Source organism: Myxocyprinus asiaticus, chromosome 15 (genome assembly GCF_019703515.2).
Source record: "Myxocyprinus asiaticus isolate MX2 ecotype Aquarium Trade chromosome 15, UBuf_Myxa_2, whole genome shotgun sequence".
NCBI lineage: Eukaryota > Metazoa > Chordata > Actinopteri > Cypriniformes > Catostomidae > Myxocyprinus > Myxocyprinus asiaticus.
In genome coordinates this window covers 48,384,045-48,396,033 of record NC_059358.1, presented here as the reverse complement: position 1 = coordinate 48,396,033, position 11,989 = coordinate 48,384,045, and the positions used below count along the sequence as shown (strand labels likewise).

Genomic DNA, 11,989 nt, shown 5'->3' with positions numbered 1-11,989 from the left:
ATCGGAGCGAGGGAAGAGTAAGAGAGGAGAAATTCTACTCGGGGTCCTGCTCAGCACAGTCAGAGCCACACTCTGAGCCCGCTCCTCCGTGCTCCTGGATGGTCTGCAGCTCGTCGGACTCCGAGGGGCGGTCTTTGAAGGTGTTGTCCTCGCGACCCGGAGCATCTCGAGAGAAGAGGCGGACCAAGTGTGGGCGGGGCCCCAAGGCATTCGGGTCGTCCGGGCTCGGCTGCTTCCAGCTGCTGTGATGTACTTCAGCATTCATGGAGTCAGTCACCACTGCACACTTGCTGGAGCAATCATTGTTCTGGTTCATGTCCGCCTCGCCCAGTCCTACACACAATTGCTTGAGTTATCTCTGCACTTACAGTAACATCATTGTCACCACCACCATCCCCCAGCTGTCAACAAGATCTGCAAACAAACCTCTGCATACATTATCAATGCTCTTTGAGAAAGGATGATCCAAAATCCCCATAATAAACATGAAAACATACCAAGAAACCTTCAGTGTCAGTTGTAAATTTAGAGGTGAGTGGGTTCAGTTTCCATTATGTAAACAGACAGGGTCCAAAACTAATTCATTAATTTTGGCATTTCACTTTATAAGAAACTGCAACAGAATTCATGGTTTAAAGCAAATTGTAACGTTGATATTAGAGGTCGACCGATATTGGATTTTGCTGATACCGATAACTAATGCCTCATTCACACAAGCAGAGACTTTATTGCTTGATATCGCTTGTCCCTGTACTGTGAAGTCGCTAATGGTCGTTCCTACTGCTGTCGCTTAAACGTTATTGGTTGACTGCACGTCTGGCCATTTCCAATTTGACAAGGAATTAGTGTTCTTTTCCCTAAAATGGAACATTCTGCATGCGAGTGTTTTTTTTACATGAACTGCAGCAGTGCTCATTGCATCATATTATTAACAAGATAAACGATCTATCAAGACTGCCGACAGTTTCTTTTCCATGCATCATTTTTATTATATCCATGTACATGGTTATAGACAAATCACAGGGGGCATTTACACTTGGTCACTTCATGTGTTTTTGCTGATCGGATTGGTGTAAATGCACTCCAAGATGGATCCGAGACGGATATAAATCCGATCAACTCAACCACCTCCGGAGGTGTTTTGAGGTGCAATCCAAACAGAACTCGGTCAAGTGTAAACGCATCTGGCTGTTCAAGCCACAAATGTAAACTTTACTCCACCTAAACAGCGCTACGTCAGCATTGGGAAAATGTGAAAAATAACAGATGTTATAAATTATTTGCATAGGGCTCACGTCATGCAATAAATAATAACCAAGTAAGAAACGGATGCACGTTGTAGGAGAGACTTTTATTTATTTATTTGATGCAGATCGCTGATGAAACAAACTAAACACTGACAATGAGTGCAGCTGACGCATGTGACGCATCTTATCTACGACAAGCCCTGAGGGCAAAAATACAGTGCGCACACATGTGCTTGCATGGGGGGCAAAGTCACTTGGAATCAAATAATAAATCACATCTTTTAAATTCACTGCCCGGCATTAGCATAATCACGGAATATTTAGTTGCATGAGAATTGAAGATCGGATTTATATCCGTTTGGTGGAGACACATTGATATGGTCAAGTGTAAATGGAATGTGCTTTTACAATCGAATAGCTATCCGATCAGTAAAAATGCATGAAGTGGCCAAGTGTAAAAAACTGCCACAGAACTGTGAAATTGCTCACAGAAACTTTAACTTCATCTTGCCTGCACTCAATGCCATTATCTTACAGGAGACGGATGATGTAAGCTCCACTGACACGTCTTCAATTCTATTGGTACTCGCTGTCAAAAGTCACTCCTCATTTGCATGAAGTTACACTTTTCTTGACTTTAAGCCGCTGCATGTGTGAATGATGCTTAAGGTGTTGGAAGAAAGCCGTTAACCAGTTGATCAGCCGACAGTTTTTAGAATCAATATATTGAATAAGTGAAAAAAAAATTCTTAAGACCGATTTATACCTTCTACATCGAACCTACTGCACAGGCTACACATAGATACGGCAGTTATGGCGTAGCCTACGCCATAGCCTGATGTGCAACTCTTCAAAAATGTGACTGCTTATCGCATCGACGCGGACCACAACAGCTGCGATTTGTCCACTTTAACCAAAGACCGCCCCCCAGGATAAGGATATCTGAGGTAGTGTCGCATTTTATTCCAGATTATTTTAATATCTGTGCATCATATCAAATTTTATTTGGACTCGTGACCATTAAAGCAATTTTCTCAATTGGGAGCATCAGCTGTTTTTTTTAATTCCGTTTGTGTTTCATGAAGTTCCAAATGAAACGCGACAAAAGATATCCGTTTACAGCTAATAAACTCAAAGCTTTTTGCTCCCGGATTTTACTTGATATTAATTTGATATGTAAATGAAATAACAAGTTTTGCATTCTATTTGCGATCTTTGGAATGATGATTTGATTGTATATTTGATGTTCAATACATAATCATATTTCTTAGTTATGGAAACGGAATATTTCTAATTTGTCAGCAAATTAAAAAACACCTGGTAAGAGTTGGTTATATTACCTGCATGCATTGTAAAGTTTTTTTAAATTACTTTACATTGTGTTATTCAGGCGTTAATTAATCAATTTGACGATTTTTCTTTTCAGCACGGAACTTCAAAAGTATGCCAAAATATTTATGTATTATTCTTTAAGCGACTCAAGAGCAAGCTTACAGTAATTTCCTCATTTATTTTCTGCCTGCAATGGAGTCAACATTTATAATAGATCATATGTACCTACATTTCAACATGTTCACATACTTTGAACTCATTTTTGATGCTATAATAATTTATTAATACTTTTAAATTGCTTGCATTGATTTTGTTAATTTGTGAAACATATAGTTAGCATTTTGGCTGTGTACTCAAACAACAACGCAAACACACCAATGAAGAACTATAAATGCAAACCAACGCGTTGGCAACTACGCGGAGCGTAATTTTTACTGTGACAGGTCGGCCCAGATATAGAGGCAAAAGAGTTCAAAAGAAATGAAATCCCAGATACAGTTTCTTGTGCAACCAAATCCCCAATAATCTGGGAAGATTTGGTGCATAATGTAGGACTTTTAACTATAAAGAAGTCTGAAATATAATATATATATATATATATATATATATATATATATATATATATATATATATATATATATATATATATATATATTTTTTTTTTTTTTTTAAATCAATCACAATCTATTACGAACACTAAAAGGTAAACATTTTCATATACTTGCATTTTCTTTGCATCCCACTTTGCATGTCGTCACTTCAATTTAGAACAGTTTGATGATTATTATCTAATCAAGATAACAAAATATGGATGAATATTGTCAATTACGATGGATATAGACAAATCAAATCCCCACGAGGTATCAGGGATTACTTTTCTATAAACTATCACGGTTCACTGATAGAAGAAAAAAAATAAACAAACTATCTTTGTTGGGTTTTGCCAATAACAGAGGTCCAAAAGCAACTATCGGCACAAATTAAGCAGGAAAACGGATAAACAGGTCGACCTCTAGTAGATAGTCTGACCATTGCTGATATAAGTGCTGCATGTGATTTTATCTATGAACATTCAAACCATCTACTCAAGAATACTTGACCTGCACGTTGAGATAACTTTACCATCATAAGTTTATCTAGGACGCCTAGTTTATGTCATAATTTGGCTGGCAAATTTTCTCAATTTACCCATCAGTGACTGGAATTCTGGACCCTGTTAACATCTCTGAAGTTAGATCAGTTACAGAGTGGAGCTTCCTCAGGAGGTCATCAGGTTTGAAGGCAGTGCAACAGCACAAAGCCATAACTGTACTGCACAACACAAGAGAATCTGCATTCTAGTGTCTCTGACAAGAGACTCTTTGTCCAGCCACACAGTTATTGTAGAAGCACAATGGAAACAGTGTGACTGTAATAACTTCCCCAGGCTGGAATTTGCAAAGTGACACTCATCTAATATGTGAACTCCATCATGTAAGGTGCGACCGCACCAAACGTCTTTATGGCAGGTACCTCTACTATACTGACACCCTTATCACCATTCCTTTTTAGGGTACAAGAATTTTTAATTTAGAGATCAAGTAAAACAAATAATACTTAGCTGGGCCCCATAACTACTACTTTAAGTCTTAAGTCTTCAAGTCTTTATGATATTCTGGTCTCTAGATTTGGCTCAAGTTTATAGGATTTTTTTTACCTGCTTTATCTTCTGCTAGGGGAAAACTGTAAGTCTGACTGCTAAGAAAAATAATAACATACCTCTCCTGAAAGAAGTAGCACGATTAATGATATCACTCATGTCCATTAAGACCAAATTATACTTCTATGCCAAATCTACGCCGAGTTCATCTAAGAATGTGAATTTGTTGAGGTTTAGGAACGTATTATTTATTGTGTCGCACATGTTGCCTGCTATGCAGAGAGAGAAAAAAAACACATAAACTGTATGCTTGCCCTTCAGTCTTAAATAATGATAAATAAATATTTTTGTCAAATTACAAATGAAATATCATTAATGTATACAATACTGTCAAAAAATACTACCTGAAAGGTCTCTACAAAGAGAATATGACAAAAAAACTTTCACTATCGACCAAATATATACTGAGAAAAAGCTGTGAAAATACAGAGTTAGCTGTATATCATGTTGTAAACAGGTGTGGCTTTTTGTCACATTTTTGCTTGTAACTTCATACAACATAAACAGAATATAATGCAGCAGATGCTACCGATTAAAAATTAGCCCAAACTGGGGAGCCTGGGTATCTCAGCGAGTATTGACACTGATTACCACCCCTGGAGTCATGAGTTCAAATCCAGGGTGTGCTGAGTGACTCCAGCCAGGTCTCCTAAGCAACCAAATTGGCCCGGTTGCTAGGGAGCGTAGAGTCACATGGGGTAACCTCCTCGTGGTCGCGATTAGTGGTTCGCGCTCTCAATGGGGTGTGTGGTAAGTTGTGCGTGGATCGCGGAGAGTAGCATGAGCCTCCACATGCGGAGTCTCCGCGGTGTCATGCACAACGAGCCATGTGATAAGATGCGTGGATTGACGGTCTCGGAAGTGGAGGCAACTGAGTCTTGTCCTCCACCACCCGAATTGAGGTGAGTAACCGCACCACCACGGGGATCTACTAAATAGTGGGAATTGGGCATTCCAAATTGGGAGAAAAGGGGATAAAAAAAAAAAATTGCCCGAACTTAATGTGATACTATGCCGATCCAATGATCTGGAGACAAACTTGGACAAAATATGAGGCTACCTCAGATGTGTTTTTATCATCCTAGGACATCCTGGTTACATAGCAGACCATCCACAGCTGTTGCGGTCTGCACAGATGCGAAAACAGCAAACTACCTAACACTCTTTATTCACTGCATGCCAGCAGCGTAACACATTGCGTCAAAAGCAAAAATCGCTCCCATTTGTAATCATTAATTCTGTTTTAACTGAATGCGACCATCACGTTGCAATCATGTCCTGCCAACAGTTTAGGGACACTCCGTTCTATTTCTGATGCACTGGACATGCTAGGCGCTATAACTCACAGCTGATTGTCCGTGCACACTCTCTTTTTACAATGTTTGCTTCTACACATCCAGTGTAGACAGCCTCAAGCTGTGTACGGCACAGGTTCAACGCATTAATATAAATCAGCTTAGATGGTGCAGGTAAAGTTACACCCTAATACTTAGGATTTGGGATTTGTTCATATCTCTAACCTAAAGCAAACTACACAAATTAACTGAACAGTTGAATGAGATTTCTGAGACAATGCTAAGCCCTCCAGCTCAAACAGAGGCACACAGTATGCAGCAGTGGGACTGAGGCACGGGAAGCATGTCTCTGAGAGGAGCTGCAGGCATTCGGTCTCCCACTCCTGCATGAAACGCTCTGTATGGTGGCATTCATCAGGGTCCGTGGGCCCCCACAGGCCCTGAAGACAGTCACTTGTCTGTTTCACTGTCCTCATTGAACATTCACCAGCCTTCAACAAGGCTTACTCCCCTCATGCAGCTGAGGCCAAGCGTTCACTCAGTGCTCTTCACAAGTCATAGTCTCGTATTTACCAATTACATATACTGTACATGCTGGTCTGGCAGCGGAAAAAAGGGCCTCTGGATCCAGGTTTTGTTTCGATTTATCCTTTTGTTTGTCTTTTTATACTAGAAAAATTACATACTAAAGGAAATGCATATTACAGCTAACAAACTATAGTTCAATAAAAAGATTCACAAAAACAACCAGCATCTTCTCTAATGTACTGATGTTGATCTCCAGCAGCACATGGCAGAGTTCATCATCAGCCTACATTATTACTACACTATCATTATTACATATAAATTGCAAATAAGCATTCAAGTTTAGATTTTTTCGAGGGTTCTTAAAATTGAACTTTTTCCGTTTGCTGCCTTTAGCTTCATATGATAGTCCCCGTCAGAAGTTTGGGACTGTGTGTGTTCATGTGGTGCCATCAGCATTGATGACATCACCTCTGAGAAAAATGTTTCCCCATCAGCAAAGATGGCAGCAACCAGGACATGTAATTCTGGGGCTGCATGCGCCAGCTGAACAACAGCCTGAGACGAATGATAATGGATGGAAAACCCCAGGAATATTAGACCTGGGGTTTTCCATCCATTATTGACAGTCGAGTAAAGTTATTTTTATTTATATAGCGCTTTTCACAATACACATCGTTTCGAAGTGGCTTTACAGAAAATCATACTGTAATATCTTAAATGCCCCCCTGAACAGCTTCATTGTAAATCATGCCTTAATGTCTTTGAAGTGCAATTTCAATTTAGAAATATCTTTGGTTTTTCAATTTCTGTGGTTCAATAAATGAATTTAATTTCTAAAGCAAAATTATTACATACCCCCTCGGCAGTGGGAGCAGTGGGGGTTGACAATGTAATCGGATATCGCAAAGTTTTAAATATTAATAAAATATTAAATATGAGCATTTATTGTATCTGGAATTATTAGAAGAAACTGATTGGAATATCTGGCAAAATATAATAGAACTGGTGACATTTGCAACACTCTTGAAATGAAAATGGGCAATCACATTATGTACTTTTATTTGTCCCTCCAAAAATATGTTTCGAAACACAGGGATGCAGTGTCTCAAGAACATACAAACATCAACACAATTTACCCCATTCACTCTGCTCAAATCACAAAATTACATGCTTTCTAATTTTCCAACCCCCCCCCCCCCAAAAAAAAGTTTCTTTTTATTTTTTATGGGTAAATAAATATTCGACAGCATAAAATGCTTGAGAAAAACATGAATCAGTTCAAACGCAACAGCCAGGGCTATCTGTAGTTGTGAAATGCGTCTTATATTTTCTGGCATCTTCTCATTGACCAGCATCCACTTCAGGCACTTGAAAAATAACTATAGTAAAGGGCTCACAGGCTGGACAGAGCAGATTTACTGGCTCTTTATCAACATGTAAATTCAGAAGGGATTAGTATAATCAGGGGTTATTTTTTACCAGGCATTTTAGAGTAGGTAAAGGACACTTTAATCTCCGGTGCGATGTAGGAACAGGGACTAAAATCACGGAGAAGCTCTGGTAGTTATTACATCACCCCACGTCTCCATATAAAATTAATCCCGTCCGAATAGGGCTATTTTTGCAAATCACTATGAACTATAAATTGGATACTCATCTCAATAAGGATACCGTGTTCATCACTAACATGGTTACAATTCGAAAAAAGTCTGAAACAAGGCAGAGCCGTGCAATTAAATCTTCACTAAAGCCTGTACATTTGTAAATCCAGCAATCATAAAAAAATAAACAAATAATCACCTTTTGGTCATGAATGATAAATTCAGGGAAAATAGCATTTTTAATCATTTTATTCCATTCACTAATTTGTGTTTCATCAACTGCGTTCTGCTCACTCTCAAAGAATTGCATAATAGCTCCCATATAAAGCTTTGAAATATTGTGGTGCAAATAAATGAGGTGTTTGTGCTGATTACAATCATAGAACATACAGTACCAACTGTATGTTTATGCGTGTCTGCAGCTTCACTTGCACAAAGGATTTCATGTTTGTGTGTGTATATGTGTGAGTAAGCAGATGTGTTGTGTGTTCAGTCAGAAGAAGTGTATATTAGGGTAGGTTGTTGGAGCGAACACCAGTGGGTACAGAGAGAGACTGACTGCTGCAGGCCGCAGCGTTCATATTCAAAAGCTCATATTGTTCAGTACGCTGGTATGTCACTGTCGTCATTGTTCTGCCTCACACTCAAACGCGTGCTCTCTCTCTCTCTCTCTCTCTCTCTCTGTCTCTGTGGAATGATTTCATTGATGCTATTACAGTCTAAATGTGCTTTTAAAGGATTTATTTTTAGCTTTGTTGGTGGGTAGCTCGTGGGTTGATATTAAATACTTTTGGGAATTGGACTTGTGCGTGTGACATTTTATACTTCATGTAAAACTATTTTAAACAGCACTATTGTTTTTATCAAGCAGTTTTATTTAGCTCGGAGGGACAACACTGAATATTTGCACTTTTAAAAAATGCATCTGTCTCACCGCATGACTATTGAAGTAACCTACACAAAAGCAGATGTCATTAGTGCAGAAGATTAGAAGGCCACTGTGCAGCACAATGTAACTTGGAGATTTCAGGAGAAATCAGGACGTGTGGATCACACACAATGATCAACACGCCTACAGAACTCTTACAAAGTATCGGAGCGCTCAGGATACCTCAGATGTTTGAAGACCAACCTGGTTGCTCAGAACGGTTCTGTTTTTTTTTTTTTTTTGTAAATACTGTATCATTTTCATGACTTTTGGTTCCACTCACGGTTCCCCAGTGTGCAATTTCCCGCTGATGCAGACGGAATACTGTATTAAAATACTCTGAGTTTCCTGCAGCACGAATCAGCAGCGCTGCTACGGCGCGAAACACACAGCACGACTATTGTAGTCTAATTCCCAAATGAGCCGGGTCTTTTAAATCTCCAATGCGCAACATACAGTGCTACCAGTGTAGAACAATTCCTGAATGAATTACTCTTAAACCCAAAGTATACTTTGGTCAGATGCAAACGCTGAGCATCTGCGCCTTGCTGAAACACCCCCAGATCATCACCGATCCTCCACCAAATTTCACAGTGGGTGCGAGACACTGTGGCTTGAAGGCCTCTCCAGTCTCCGTCTAACCATTAGACGACCAGGTGGAGGATCGGTGATGATCTGGGGGTGCTTCAGCAAGGCAGAAATTGGGCAGATTCATTTTTGTGAAGGACACATGAATCAAGCCACGTAAAAGGTTATCCGGGAAGAAAACTTGCTTCCTTCTGCTCTGACAATATTAATATTCCCCAACTCTGAGGATTGGATTTTCCAGCAGGACAATGCTCCATGTCACACAGCCAGGTCAATCAAGGTGTGGATGGAGGACCACTGGTTCAAGACCCTGTCATGGCCAGCCTAATCTCCAGAACTGAACCCCATTGAAAACCTCTGGAATGTGATCAAGAGGAAGATGGATGACCACAAGCCATCAAATAAAGCTGAGCTGCTTGAATTTTTGTGCCAGGAGTGGCATAAAGTCACCCAACAGCAATGTGAAAGACTGGTAGAGAGCATGCCAAGATGCATGAAAGCTGTGATTGAAAATCAGGGTTATTCCACCAAATATTGATTTCTGAACTCTTCCCAAGTTAAAACATTAGTATTGTGTTGATTAAAAATGAACTGTTTTCTTTGCATTATTCAAGGTCTGAAAACACTGCATCTTTTTTGTTATTTTTACCAGTTGGCATTTTCTGCAAATAAATGCTCTAAATTACTATTTTTATTTGGAATTTGGGAGAAATGCGGTCAGTACTTTATAGAATAAAACAAAAATGTTCATTTTACTCAAACACATACCTATAAATAGTAAATCCAGAGAAACTGGTAATTTCGCAGTTGTCTCTTAATTTTTTCAGAGCTGTATACATCAGTCAGAGGAGTTACTGAATTAATGTTACTTACACAGAAGTTATGACTTTTGTCATGTCCAGCTCTAAATGAAATAAGAACTGTTCTTGTGTTTTGTAATGCTTGTGAGATTCAACCGATGTGGTTACTGACTGGCTGTTCATATGACAATCTGTATTAAGATACACAAGTTTTGTTGTAATTAATATAATTTTATAAAAAAAAATAAAAGTAAAATTAAATATTTAAAATATTTAGTTTTAGGATTTTTATTTTATTTAACATCTTTCGTGTGTATGAACACTTTAAGGATGAAATCTACGCTAAATTTTATATATGAGGCCCCTGGTGAACAAAGACTTTCCCTATGTCTGAATATGCCTACTTCTGTAGAGAAGTACTGCAGCACGCCAAAAGTAGTATCTCATATGAGTAGAATGTCCGAATCCTATTCATAAAACACCAGCTGAAATATAATTGATGATCTACTGCATCTGCTGAGATTCTGAGGTGTGCATCACTTTATGCAACACTTTAATATCCCATAATGCCACATCAGATTCAAAATGCTGAATAAAAAAAAACAATAAAAAACAAAAAAAAACAATGGAGAACTGTGAAGCAGCTCTTTACACCTGCAAATGCTGTATATACCAAGAAAGTTGTTCCATGTGGTTAAATTATTATAATTGTTGATCAAATTCGATTATTTTGCAGTTGGTGTTACTACGCCATACATTCAGGTCACGGGACAATGACCACGTTCCCAGATGAATTATGTCTTGGAATGTATTTATACTACTCATCTGCATACCTAAAGAACATAGTTTATTAACAGCCAAGAAGTTCTTCATCAAATCAAGTTCATAATTTGACAGTACATTAATTAGAATGCAGTTTATGCTTTAATGAGCTCATCTTGACTGGAGTGAGCCCACTGATATTAAATACCTAAAGATCAAGTTATACAAAATAGTTCCTGTAGGATGGTGGGTTAACCAGTAATCACAGATCAGTAAATGCACAGGCATCAATTAAGCAAGTAAATAAATAAATAACAGGCAAATTGTTCTTACCAAACACCTCATCTTGTGACTCTGCAGGAGCGTCCACCAAGCTGTGTTCAGATACTGTTGAAGACCCCTTAAAAAAAAGAAAAAAGTACGAGCAAGAGATTTACATTTCCTAGCCAAACAATATTATTTAAAAAGAAGAAAAAAAATTAATTGCATTGGAAGAAATAATCAATGCATTGTTTTTAGAAATGGTGAATTAATAGCTACTTTTAACAATTAAAAAATGTACATTGGCAGAAAACTTTCGCCTGTCACTTGTCGACAGCTCGAGGCGTTTATATGGCATCAGGTGCGCTGTGCATATGTAAACAAACATTCTTTTTTTCTGCTTTCTGTTCTGGGCTTTTTGGCTTTGTCTGAAGAGCAAAAAAAAAATAAATACACATTAGCTTTTCGTCCTATTTTTTGTTGTTAAAATAGCCAAATCTGTCGGCTATTTCTCCCCGTTGTCTTCAAAGGAATGATTGAGTAACTATGGAAACAGGGCTTTGCTTTCCCCCACAAATGGGCAGGGTCTCCTTGCTAAATACATTTGTGCTCAAACGTTTGCATACCCTGGCAGAAATTGTGAAATTTTGGCATTCATTTTGAAAATAGGACTGATCATGCAAAAAATAAATAAATAAATAAATAAATAAGTCTTTTATTTAAGGATAGTGATAATATGAAGCCATTTATTATCACATAGTTGTTTTGTTCCTTTTTAAATCATAATGATAACAGAAATCACCCAGAAATCATTAAAGGTTAATTTCCCACACCTGTGGCTTTTTAAATCGCAATTAGTGTCCGTGTATAAATAGTCAATGAGTTTGTTAACGCTCACGTGGATGCACTGAGCAGGCTAGATACTGAGCCATGGGGAGCAGAAAAGAA

General features: G+C 38.4%; 1 protein-coding gene across 1 annotated transcript in view; it reads right to left on the bottom strand.

Moving 5' to 3' along the window:
- Positions 1-34: 34 nt before the first annotated feature.
- Positions 35-11,989, bottom strand: part of LOC127452557 (myelin basic protein-like) — a 31,593-nt gene continuing 19,638 nt past the window's right edge. The window contains exons 3-4 of the mRNA XM_051718094.1: positions 11,114-11,180; positions 35-333 (exon numbers count right to left, since the gene is read on the bottom strand). Coding sequence (XP_051574054.1) covers positions 35-333; positions 11,114-11,180 — 366 coding nt within the window. The remainder of the gene's footprint in view (positions 334-11,113; positions 11,181-11,989) is intronic.